Below are 13,524 nucleotides of genomic sequence, written 5' to 3' on the forward strand. Positions count from 1 at the left end.
CCCTTGAAAAAAGAGATTTTGATATCTCAGTGGGATCTTCCTGGTTAAATATAGGGATAAATAAATGAATAAAGAACTGAGAACTCAGCAGTATTTTCTGTGGTATAATCCGCAAGAACGTCTACTTTAGTGTTTTGGTTAATATATTTCGTAAGTCTTTTTATTATTATTATTGTTATTATTATTATTATTATCATTATTATTATTATTATTATTAACCAAGAAACTTTTATTGAGACTTTTATTTTGAAAACTAGGCCGCCGGCCGCCATTTTGTTTTGAGCCGCAGACTGCCTTCACTCCAGCAGCTGACGTGGAGCTGAAACTCGGATGTGTGGACGTTAGAGAGTGTAGCTTAGTCCTCACACTTATTATCCAAAACATTCCTTAAAAATGATAAAGAAATTTGACAAGAAGGACGAGGAGGCGGGTAAGAATTCATTTCCCTTTGTTTAATGTATTGAATTTCGTGCTGTTGATTGAAACGAACTGTAATATGTGTGTTGGATGTTAGCTTAGCTCTCCATTGCCAGCGCTTTGCTAATGTCACTAGTTACCTAATATTTGTTTGTATGGTATAACACCTGATCTAGTCTGTAAATATAAATGATATTAATGCTTTACGCGCTTTTATATAACAGTATGCCTAAATAAATGTTCTACAAGTCTTTATTTTGTGTCTGGCTAGCTAGCATTATCACAGCTGGCTAATCTGTTCGTCATATACTTTGACTTGCATTAAATCATTGCTTTTAGTCTGTGTTACAGTCTAGCGTAATCTCTTTATTTTCATTTTTAATTCTTACCCCCAGTCCATGAAACTAGTGTAAAGTTGTGTTTTTGTTGGTTGGTGCTTTGACAGTGGTGCTGTGATATTTCAGCCCGATTTATTAAAGATCTGACCTCATTCTGCACAGTGATGGTGTATAGGATTAACTCTTATTTGTCATGTGTTTGTTGACAGGAAGTGGCTCCAACCCGTTTCAGCATCTGGAGAAGAGCGCTGTCCTGCAGGAGGTGAGGGGAGGAAGTGATGTTCATCTCTAAACTCGCATCTGACACTTCTGTCTGATCTGATAGTGTGTGGCTGAGTGGTCTGATGTTTTAAACAGACTTTAGTAGTTTGTTAAAGTTCCGACAGTCCAGTGCTGTCGGTTTGGTGGTTGTGTTGTGGGATTATTGGATTTGGTGTTTGAGTTGTTCTATCATGCTTTTTTCTTTTTGAGTTTGACTCGCTGGATCAGATTTTTGAGGGGTTGGGTTTGGAGTTTTATAGCGGTGTTGGGTTTGGAGTTTTATAGCGGTGTTGGGTTTGGAGTTTTATAGCGGTGTTGGGTTTGGAGTTTTATAGCGGTGTTGGGTTTGGAGTTTTATTGCGCTGTTGGGTTTGGAGTTTTATAGCGGGGTTGGGTTTGGAGTTTTATTGCGCTGTTGGGTTTGGAGTTTTATTGCGCGGTTGGGTTTGGAGTTTTATAGCGGGGTTGGGTTTGGAGTTTTATTGCGCTGTTGGGTTTGGAGTTTTATTGCGCGGTTGGGTTTGGAGTTTTATTGCGCGGTTGGGTTTGGAGTTTTACGGCGGGGTTGGGTTTGGAGTTTTACGGCGGGGTTGGGTTTGGAGTTTTACGGCGGGGTTGGGTTTGGAGTTTTACGGCGGGGTTGGGTTTGGAGTTTTATTGCGCTGTTGGGTTTGGAGTTTTACGGCGCTGTTGGGTTTGGAGTTTTATTGCGCTGTTGGGTTTGGAGTTTTACAGCGGGGTTGGGTTTGGAGTTTTATAGCGGGGTTGGGTTTGGAGTTTTACGGCGCTGTTGGGTTTGGAGTTTTACGGCGCTGTTGGGTTTGGAGTTTTACGGCGCTGTTGGGTTTGGAGTTTTATAGCGGGGTTGGGTTTGGAGTTTTATAGCGGGGTTGGGTTTGGAGTTTTATTGCGCTGTTGGGTTTGGAGTTTTATAGCGGGGTTGGGTTTGGAGTTTTATAGCGGGGTTGGGTTTGGAGTTTTATTGCGCTGTTGGGTTTGGAGTTTTATAGCGGGGTTGGGTTTGGAGTTTTATTGCGCTGTTGGGTTTGGAGTTTTATAGCGGGGTTGGGTTTGGAGTTTTATTGCGGTGTTGGGTTTGGAGTTTTATTGCGGTGTTGGGTTTGGAGTTTTATTGCGCGGTTGGGTTTGGAGTTTTATTGCGCGGTTGGGTTTGGAGTTTTATAGCGGGGTTGTATTTGGAGTTTTATTGCGCTGTTGGGTTTGGAGTTTTTTTTTAGTTAGTGTTTTTGTGTTGGATTGAGTTTTTGAGTTATATTGCCTTCTTTGAGCTGTTGAGTTTGGGTTTTTGAGCTGTTGAGTTTTGCGTATGTGGATTTGGTGTTTAAATTGTTGCATTATTATTATTTTTTTGTATAGTCTTGAGTTTTTGGGTTTAGTATTTTTGACTTGTTGGATGTGGGTTTACGAATTGTTAGATTTGGGATTTTTACTTGTTGGATTTGATGTTCGAGGAGTTGGATGAGTTTTCTTGTGGCGAGCTTGTGTATTTAAGCTGTTGGATCAGAGTTTTGAGTAAAGTCGGGTTTTTAAATTGTGAACTTTGGCGTTGTTGAATTTGGTGTGTTTGAATTGTTGGGTTAGTTCTTTTATGTTATGCTGAGTTTTTGAGTTGTTGGATCAGAGTTTTAAGTTGTTGACTTTAGGTTTTTGACTTGTGAGCTTTGGTGTGTTTGAGTTGTTGGATTAGTCTTTGTGTTATATGGAGTATTTGAGTTGAGTCCAGTACTGTGCCTTCATGTACGGATGTCTGAGTTGTAATAACTGCATCAGTGTTGTGCATCTCGGACTGGAACGCTGGATTGGTACCAGGTTTCTTTTGACATATTTACATATTGTTGTATTAGCCAAACGATTTGACATCGTTAATGAGTATAGTGATGTATAAATGTGTGTGTAATTCTGACTGACACTTGGGCACGGGACACATCTCTCCCTAAAAGCCATCATGGCTGTGGTTTTTCGCATAACTTATCAACAGAAGCCTGTAGGGAGTCAGTCAGAGCTCTGATAGCGGTGAACAGTGTTGCAGATCAATTAGTGTTTTTTTCCCCCCTATTGAAGGCTCGTATCTTCAACGAGACACCCATCAACCCACGAAGATGCCTCCACATCCTGACAAAAATCATCTACCTGCTCAACCAGGTCATTAATTTCTCCTCATTGATGTGTCCGTTTTATTCCTCTCCTGTTTAAAAAAATATGATAATAATTTATGCGCTCTAATCTCTCTCTCTCTCTCTCTCTCTCTCTCTCTCTCTCTCTCTCTCTCTCTCACTACAGGGTGAGCACTTTGGAACTACAGAAGCTACTGAAGCCTTCTTTGCCATGACTCGGCTCTTCCAGTCGAATGATGTAAACACCTCCATATTGTCATCATTAAACCTTCAGTCGATTATGTAATAAAAATAAATAATAATCGCATACAAAAAATGTTTTTGTCTGTATAGCAAACACTACGAAGGATGTGTTACCTAACCATCAAGGAGATGGCCAACATCTCTGAGGATGTCATCATCGTTACGAGCAGGTGATCTCTCGGGTTTCTCTCATCACCTGGTCACATGATGTGTGTACGCTTTACGCTTATCAGGCTTGTGTGTGTGTGTGTGTGTGTGTGTGTGTGTGTGTGTGTGTGTGTGTGTGTGTGTGTGTGTGTGTGTTAGTCTGACCAAAGACATGACTGGCAAAGAGGATGTGTACAGAGGTCCTGCCATCAGAGCCCTCTGCAGGATCACTGATGTGAGTGCAGTTCGTTTTAATTCCGCATTAATTCTCTCACATTCTTCAGTCTTGATGTCCGAGTGTAGTATTGCGTGACGTAAAAATACCATACTGTTAAAGAGTTTACATGTCGTACCTCTGGCTTCATCAAGAACATGATTTTAGACAACAGTTGTGTGTAAGATGACACACAGTTAATTTTTCCTTAAATTAAGTTAACGCTGTAACCGTGTTTTAATTCCGCGAGTATTAACCGGCCCTTGAAAAGCTAATCTTAGCTAAGCTAGTCTTAGATGATATTTTACATCATTTAGGTACAGTACATTTTATTTCTTGGTTTAATCTGAAGTTTAAAGTCTTTATTTATTTGTGTGTGTTTGTGTTTGCTGTCCAATAACTAGTCATTTTGCAAACTAGCATTGAAAACAGGTGAAGCTTACCATACACCCTGACCCTCTTTTTATTTTTAAATATTTGTTTAAAAAAAATGTGTACGTTTGCGGTCAAACAGACTATAAAGTGAAAGCAGTAGTATTGGAAATACGTTACGTTTTAAAGTCCCTGTGAAGAGCACTGAAACACCGTAGCCTTATTCGATGTGTTGATGACATTTCCACCGAAACAGGAAGTCAGGGCGGGACACATCGAGTGACTCCTCCGTATTTTTACATCGCAGTAGCGTTTAGCGTACCTCACAGCCCAGGCTAAGCTGTACGTGTGTGTTGGATTCACTTGTAGAGGAATACACCGTGCGCATTCGAGCAACCAAAGACACGTTTACGACCCGTGCTTACGCAACGGAAACTTCAACAAGGTGGCTTTTATAGTGCCACGGGGGCGGGACATTTCAGATCGTTTCCAGTGAGCGTTTGATTGGACAGAAAATCTGACGAGAAGCTGAAGTGCAGAACGATGTCATCAAAACTGTTGCTCCATATCGGTGGTAGAGAGAGAGAGAGACGGTGCATTTCGAACGCGTATATCTTCTAAACGCGAATTATTTTTTTGTCATTGTTTTGGAGCAGCTCTAGCTTCTAGATAACCTTAAGGCTGACATATTTATATTTCATACTAAATGCCGCAAAAATGTCCGTTTTGATTTCATGGGGACTTTAGGAGATTCCCTTTTTCAAAAAAAATGTTTTGTTTAGTAACTATAGTGAGTCTCCAGAGAAGTACAGTAGCACCGGAAATGTATTTAATTTACCAGACATCCTTCCTTCTATGTCTCTCTGTTTTTTTTTATATTAATTTATTCCTTTATCAGTTTATTTAAAATAAAAATTCCCCACCATTATCACATCTAGAGTTAATAGCCAGCGTGAAAGTAACTTTTTTGCTGTAACGTTGATGAAATCACAGGTTCTTGGGGTGAAACCAGCCGCATCTTGATGCTGAAAGCAAATAGAGGTTTTTTAGATGAGGTGTGGGGAGGGAGGAGAGAGAAACGCTTGTTTTGGTTGTCTGGTGTCGTAGTAATGACTGTCCTTTGTATTCCTTTGAATTATAGACGACCATGCTGCAAGCCATCGAGCGATACATGAAGCAGGCCATCGTGGACAAAGTGCCCAGCGTGTCCAGCTCTGCTCTGGTCTCTTCTCTGGTAAGAACGACTTAAACTGATTTAACGTGGACTATAGTAGCGTTGCGATGTCTTTCCCCCGTGCTCACTGTGGTCGTATGTGTTGTTTTTCCTTCAGCACATGGTGAAGATGAGCTATGACGTAGTGAAGCGCTGGGTTAACGAAGCTCAGGAAGCAGCGTCCAGTGATAACATCATGGTGCAGGTTGGTGTTACTAATAAATCTTTTTTTGTTGTTTTTAAAAAAAAAAAAAAAAAAAAACACGTGTTCTGAGTGTCCACTTTGATGTACAGTACCACGCCCTGGGCCTGCTCTATCACCTGAGGAAGAACGATCGCCTCGCCGTCACCAAGATGCTGAATAAGTTCACTAAGTCTGGCCTCAAGTCTCCGTTTGCCTACTGCATGCTAATCCGCATCGCCAGCAAGCTGCTGGAGGAGACCGAAGGAGGGTACGTGATGTGTTTTTATATATGTTTTAATACACGGGACCGGTAAAACTGTTTATAAAGTTGAGGTTTGGAAGGTTTAAGCTTGCATTCTGTTTTTAAATGGTGTTTTTTAATGAATTAACTACAAAAGAATCATAAGAACCGTAGGGAAGAAGAAGATATCTGTTCGTGATTCTGACACGCCTGTGCGTTCTCTCGCAGTCACGACAGCCCGCAGTTCGACTTCATTGAGAGCTGTTTGAGGAACAAGCACGAGATGGTGGTGTACGAAGCGGCCTCGGCCATCGTCCACATGCCCAACTGCACCGCCCGAGAGCTCGCCCCTGCTGTGTCTGGTTGGTTTCTGATGATTTCCATATCTCTTTGTGTATGTGTGTGTGTGTGTGTGTGTGTGTGTGTTTGTTCTCAAGACATTTCCTGATCGATGTACTTATTGCTGGTTTGTCCTTCTCAGTGCTCCAGCTCTTCTGCAGTTCACCGAAAGCAGCACTGCGCTACGCAGCCGTGAGAACCCTCAATAAAGTGAGTCTGTTTCCATGTCTGATATTTTCTCACGTTTGTGTGGTGATCATTTCTCACAATATCATCATCATCGTTTCAGAAGTGTTTGGTCTCATTGTTTTCAGTAGAACCTCAAGGTCTAGACATTATCAAATTTTATTTACATTTACAGACTGTATTGATGTAACAGAATCCAAAACTCACAGAACACACCCCACCCCCCCCCCCCCCCCCCCCGTTTCTTTTTGCGGGAATATACAAGCAAACCATGAGCATTAGAAATAATTAAATAAAAAAACAAGGAACTCTAGTGAATTGTTTAGAACTATAACAGCGCATCTGCAAACAAGCATCTGCGTCGTCTGCAAACAAGCAAACTTTTTTATAGAGCAAATAGCCTCTATAATAGCCTCCACTCAGTTCACATGGGAGTGGTGTAGGAATTTTTACTGTCCTGCAGATGTCAGTATAGAGCGCCATGTTAAACACGTCCATGCTCTAATTAATTTGCGCTTCAGATAAGTTCTGTCTAAAATAGGGATGTCAAAAGTACCGGTACTTCGGTACCATGTCGGTACTAAAAAGAAAAAAAGTTGACGGTACCAGATTTTCATAAGTACCGGTAGTACAGAGTACCAGGTCAACCTATTGGACATTGAAGCCAAATCAGCAGCAGCATCTCCGCCGGTCATCATGGCTGCATCCGAAACCGCGTACCTAACTGTTATATAGAAGATAAAATACATGTATTACTCTCGGTCGCTCGTTTTCTGCTTTCTGTGCCAGTACCGCTAAGTGTGTAAAAGCCACGCCCCTAAAATTGATGTGCAGATAGATTAACCATGCTTTCAGGAAGAGCGGATGGCTTACCCGCAGTATGTATTCAAGGGGTTCAAGCAGGTGAGTTTCAGATTATGGTAGAGGTTAGATTATGAATGTTGTAGCTTAATTTAATTCCAGTGTATTATTGCAAAAAAAAAATAAAAAATCGTTTTTGTTTACTTAATGTTTTGTTTAATACGGTCAAGAGTCCTTATTAACCATTTAATGCTTTAACTTTTATTGGGGTAAAATGAATGGAAGGACATGATGGGGTTTACTAATTTTATACACCAGAGGCTTTTTGATGACTGATATGACTGAAATTTGTGTGTTAGAAAATAATAGATGTGCATCTAGCACTGTTTGTGCCTTTATCAGTCAGTCAGAAAAACATTTCCACTCTTGTCTGGATAACTCGAGTAGCTTTAATAATGATATGCTTGAAGTATAAAGATTAAAAATACGTAAATTTTTAATCTTTTTAATTTTATGTTGATATTTAACTTTATTAATTAAATAGTATGTTGTTCAATTTTGAAATTGATACCGCGTACCATGGAATTTTACTGGTTTTGGTACCGTGAAAACCCTAGTCTAAAAAGCTTCACTCTGTCCGTTACTCCTGAGCGACCGTTAGTTAATCTGTTTCGTCTGAAACGGGTTATCTGATGGGGTTACCTGCATGTTTTTATGTTAAAATATGGTGATTTTAACTCACACAGGAAGTAAATGATATTGTACGATTTTTAAAACAAGATATATCCGTTTCCACTTAGGATGCAGACGTTTGTTGCTGTCTGCCACTGTTTCAGAGTTATTCGCGAGAATATTATGACGTGACTGATTTGTTCTCGGCATCCTGCCCTGTTTTTGTGATCACTCTCACGGTGTCCACCAGGTGGCGATGAAGCACCCCTCTGCAGTGACTGCTTGTAACCTGGACCTGGAGAACCTGATCACCGACTCGAATCGTAGCATTGCTACTCTGGCCATCACCACGCTGCTGAAGACGGGCAGCGAGAGCAGCGTGGACCGGCTCATGAAACAGATCTCCTCCTTCGTCTCGGAGATCTCTGACGAGTTCAAGGTTCATAACTTTGGAAATTGCAAACCACTTGTCAATGTTTTAGGTCTTAAGGAGGTGTTTAATATGTGTGTGTGGTTGTTTTTTTTTTTCTCCAGGTGGTGGTTGTCCAAGCTATCAGTGCCCTGTGCCAGAAGTACCCCAGGAAGCACAGTGTCATGATGAACTTCTTGTCTAACATGCTCAGAGATGATGTAAGTTATGCAGGGAATTATGGGCCAAGTAGTTTATTATTGGTTACTCAATAGCAAAAGTATGTACACCCTTTGTGTTCCATGGCTGCTACCTTACCATCAGAGGTCACCGGGTGGGTCAAGCTATGTACGATAATATATTTATACGACAGAAATGTGATACCGTTTGATCGTCTTGTTACAGAATACAATCAATTTTTCAGAAATCTTCTAGTTAAATAGTAAACCTGACCCCAACTGGTAAAAATCATGGGGTGTGCAAACTTTTGCTTTAGCAGCCCTGGATCAGTGGAACCTGCTGATAACTGGTTCATGTGTCTGTTTCCTACAGGGAGGCTTTGAGTACAAGCGCGCTATCGTGGACTGCATCATCAGCATCATCGAGGAGAATCCCGAGAGTAAGGAGACGGGTCTGGCTCACCTGTGCGAGTTTATTGAGGACTGCGAGCACACGGTTCTGGCCACCAAGATCCTGCACCTGCTGGGGAAAGAGGGCCCTCGCACCCCCTCGCCTTCCAAATATATCCGCTTCATATTCAACCGCGTGGTGCTGGAGAGCGAAGCGGTCCGCGCAGGTGAGCCTTCCTCTGACTTTCAGCCTCAGAAAACCGGATATTCATCAATTTTTAAATATAACTCCACTCACTCACTCACTCACTCACTCGACCTGTTTTCCACCATCAGTATGAGCTCATGCTCTGACTATATACGGCTGAAATGTATAGAGTTTCTAGGAATGAAAAAGGAGGAAAATAATTCTCATTTATAATTCTATAATTAAATAATAATTATATCATTCTAAGTATTTAATTAGCAGTGACTTTGGTAAAAGTTTGCTGAGTAAATGTCGTGCTGTAATCACAAGTATTTAGCCTACCTTTAAATAAGGAATAAAACAGATGCGGTGGTGCTGTTATATAAAATTAATCAACAGTGATGTTACTAACACCACCCTGAAGTTGATTATTTAAAAAATATTACATTATAATTAAATGTAGCGAGAGAGGAGATTGCAATGGTCAGCAACGTATTTATATTATATTACGTTATGTTATGTTAAACCACCCCGAAGTTGATTATTTTCCAGTAACGGAAAGTCCCGAAGTGTTTTATTCTTCTTACGCCACTGCAATTTTCCAACAGTTACTATTGATTATTTTTTACACGTTAAAGAAACGTCATACTTTTTGTCCCGTAACTTAAGTTACATTTAACGTTGTGGCACACCCAAAAGAAATTACTTCCTGTCATCACTTACGCTATAGCAACGAGCTTGTAAACTGCCGTTTACAAGCTTTTTTTTTTCACCAGCCTCTCTCTATTTCGAGGTTAATAAGACAAAAATTGTCAAAATGAATTGTCTTTCACCATATCAACAGTTGCCTTTTTTTAAAAAAAATATATTTTTAATCCATCCATTTTTCTGTTGTAAAGCTGCTGTGAGTGCTCTGGCTAAGTTTGGAGCACAGAACGACGACCTGCTGCCGAGCGTGCTGGTCCTGATGCAAAGGTAATCCCTGCTGTATGGTGCATAAGGACAATATACACACCTGCAATTATTACCTTTATTTTAATACTACCTGAGCCACAGGTTTTTTTTTTTTTTGTCTATGCATATATAATATATAATGTACATAATTGGCAGTACTTATAGCTGTGTATGTACAGTAGCTGAGTAAGTTTTGTGTGTGTAGGTGCATGATGGACAGCGATGATGAGGTGAGGGACAGAGCTACATTCTACATGAATGTCCTGCAGCAGAAACAGAAGGCCCTGAACGCTGCTTACATCTTTAATGGTATGGCCCTCTGCTACTGAGACATTTAAATAAGTAAATAATAAACAAAAACACACTACTCGTTCTCTTATTTATGAGACGTTTTTATTTAAAAACAAATATGGTGTCTCAGGTTTGTCTGTGTCTGTTCCTGGCCTGGAGAAATCACTCCATCAGTACACACTGGAGCCTTCAGAGAAGCCGTTCGACATGAAGACCGTTCCTCTGGCTACTGCACCGATCACAGAGCAGAAGACAGGTGCGCTTCTGTTCCTCTGTTTTACCTTCAAACTACTCCTGTCTACAGGAAAACGCAACATGCCTTTACAATTACAACTTTATTATTTGTTTGTTATTAAATGTCAGAAATCGCACCAGTGGCTACAAGTAAAGCTCCTGAGAAACTGGGACCTTCACGCCAGGACATTTACCAAGGTAAGCAGTCACATCATCCTATCAAGTCCTATCAGCTATCCCGGCTTAAGTATCGTGCCACATCAACCACCAAGAAATATGAACCGACTGTATATATTAAACTGTACATATTAAAGGAAAGTTTTATTTGGGATAGTCAGTAGTGAGTAAAGTAGTCTGCTGTTCCCTGTTCCCATACATACACATATTACACACACACACACACACTATCGGTCAAAGGTTTGTGGACACTGGACTGAAACGTTTCTCATGATCTTAAAAAGCTTTTGATCTGAAGGTGTATGATTAAATGTGTGAAATCGGTGTTGTAGACAAAAATATAATCGTGCCGCCGTATTCAGTTCTTAGATTAGAAAACTAAAATTTTATTTGCAAAAAAGTGAGTTTAAATGGACGACTCGGAGCGAAATATTCTCAGGGAAATTCCGCGAGAAATCGCTCGAGAAAACGCTAAGAATTCATTTCTGGAAATTCTTGGTGGAAAGCGTTACTGTGAATATTAAATTATTTCGATTTATTTTGGAATTTTTTATCACACTGTAATTCCCATAGTTCCATTTGTGTCACTCCAGAGAATTGATGACTTTATTATTATTTTAAAATGTGGGGAAAAACAATTAATGAATGTGTGTGTATGTATGTGTATCTATATATACATACATACACAATTGTTTTATATATAATATTGTTGTATGTGTCATGGCCGTCTCTCTCTCTTTCTCAGAGCAACTCTCCACCGTTCCCGAGTTCCAGGGTCTTGGTCCTCTGTTCAAGTCGTCGGAGCCGGTGCAGCTGACTGAGGCTGAGACGGAATACGTGGTCCGCTGCATCAAGCACACGTTTGCTGGTCACATGGTGTTCCAGTTCGATTGCACCAACACGCTGAACGACCAGCTCCTGCAGCGCGTCCTGGTGCAGATGGAGCCGTCCGAGGCTTACGAAGTGGTGCATCACGTCCCGGCTCCCAACCTGCATTACAACCAGCCTAGCTCCTGCTACACACTCGTCCGCCTGCCAGACGACGACCCCACAGCAGGTGAGCTCACAGTCCAGTGATGTCACTTTGCACCGGATTAGTTTTTAATCCGAGAAAGTCCGATAATGTCATTTATAAGGAATTAGTTTCAGTATGTTGCCATACAGTTTACTTGCCTGCTGAAGTGTGAGAATATTACCTTATCCACAGGAGAGCTAGGTGGGAAAAGTCTATTAGGCTAATATTATATTTCTAATCCGCTCCTCTACAAAGCTTTCTATGAACCGCCTCCTGAATTTGAATCCCTGTTTGTTGCCTCAGTGTCCTGCACGTTCAGTTGTACACTGAAATATCTGGTGCGTGACTGCGATCCAAACACCGGCGAACCTGACGATGACGGTTACGACGACGAATATGTGGTGAGTTCATGGATCTTTTTTCTTCTTTACACTCGTGTGAAAAGCTGTTCATATGCCATACAGATCACCATGTATATTCCTGACACTCGCTCTCTCTCTCTCTCTCTCTCACTCGTTCTTTTAGTTGGAGGATCTAGAAGTGACCGTAGCAGACCACATCCAGAAAGTCCTGAAGCCGAATTTCGGCGCGGCGTGGGACGAGGTCGGAGCTGACTTTGAGAAGGAGGAGACGTTCGCGCTGGCTTCGGTCCGGACTCTGGAAGGTAACCTCAGGGGCGTGGCCACATTAACGGCTCAGTGAAACGGCTGCCACACTGATTGCCGTCCTGTCCCTATCCTGCGATCACACACAACCCGGCATGTGTTTTTTTGTGCTAATATGAACACTGTAACCATAGCAACACTCTCATCCTACCTACTTTTGGCTATCTAACTAGCCTAGCGTGGTGTCAAGATTAGCGTTATTATTATAATCAGTATCTCGGAGTAAATCTAATCAGAACTAGTATTGTCGGCCATCTTTGTTTTCCTCACTTGCCCTCTAACGTGCGATTAGACCGGTTGAAGGTTATTGCTTTTCTGAAAATTTGAACTGTTTTTCGATTTGAGAAGCTGCACTGCTGGTATTGTTGTAGGTAATTTGATCAGACCTCTTAAGACCTACGATGAACTTTGTGTAGAAAGCGAAACGCAGCACCGAGACCACGAGTGCGGTTTTAGTGCGAGCAGATGAATTAGTTTCACACCCACTTTTCTTTTGCTGTACGTGATTCCACAGAGGCCATCAACAACATCATCACCTTCCTGGGCATGCAGCCGTGTGAACGTTCGGACAAGGTCCCCGAAAACAAGAACTCTCACATCCTCTTCCTCGCCGGTACGACTACGTTTCCTTTTATAGAGTATTTTATTTTCTCCTCCAGGGTTTTGCGGAACGCACGACTCTGCTTTAATTCCGAACGCGTGCTCGGATGACTGACGAAGCGAAAGTTGAACTCCGTCGCGTTCACGCGGCAGTAAACATTAATTCCGCGTTGTGGCTCTCCGCAGGCGTGTTCCGGGGAGGTCACGACGTGCTGGTGCGCGCGCGCCTCGCCCTCGCCGACGGAGTTACCATGCAGGTGACGGTGCGAAGTGCAGACGAGAACGTCGTCGACGTCATCCTGGCCTCTGTGGGTTAAGAGAATCCTGGTGATGAGGTCACACGCCAATCACACTCGGTCCACGCTGTACCCGTTTATATGTATAATGTTTGTATACCTTGCACATTTCTCTCTCTCTCTCTCTCTTTTGACTTTCTTTGTTTATCCAGTGGTGAAACAAAATACAGCTGAAAAGACTCAACGTTTAATTGCATTAGCTGTGAACGAGCACGTTCATTTCGTGGGGAACGCTGTTAAATCCAGAATGCCTTTTACAGTGATTAATAAACAAGAAACAAACACGGATGTGCATTTTTTTGTTGTTGTTGTTTTATTACCTCTGCTCGTCTAATACGTCTTTTTCTTATTGATTCGTTACAAA

At 41.6% G+C, this 13,524-nt stretch overlaps 1 protein-coding gene across 1 annotated transcript; it reads left to right on the forward strand.

The window, feature by feature from the left end:
* The first annotated feature begins 278 nt into the window (after window positions 1–278).
* copg2 (COPI coat complex subunit gamma 2) lies at window positions 279–13,448 on the forward strand. The gene is made up of 23 exons (XM_017494300.3): window positions 279–430; window positions 965–1,017; window positions 3,099–3,179; window positions 3,318–3,389; window positions 3,485–3,564; window positions 3,701–3,776; window positions 5,269–5,361; window positions 5,459–5,545; window positions 5,635–5,792; window positions 5,994–6,127; window positions 6,247–6,314; window positions 8,014–8,202; window positions 8,298–8,393; window positions 8,725–8,968; window positions 9,828–9,903; window positions 10,088–10,191; window positions 10,304–10,429; window positions 10,537–10,605; window positions 11,330–11,641; window positions 11,903–12,000; window positions 12,125–12,263; window positions 12,779–12,877; window positions 13,051–13,448. Exons 1-23 carry the CDS (start codon window positions 394–396, stop codon window positions 13,179–13,181), a joined length of 2,622 nt encoding a protein of 873 aa, XP_017349789.1. The 5' UTR covers window positions 279–393; the 3' UTR covers window positions 13,182–13,448.
* Window positions 13,449–13,524: the final 76 nt, after the last annotated feature.

The sequence above is a fragment of the Ictalurus punctatus genome, chromosome 19 (assembly GCF_001660625.3).
Source record: "Ictalurus punctatus breed USDA103 chromosome 19, Coco_2.0, whole genome shotgun sequence".
In the NCBI taxonomy this organism is placed as follows: Eukaryota; Metazoa; Chordata; class Actinopteri; order Siluriformes; family Ictaluridae; genus Ictalurus; species Ictalurus punctatus.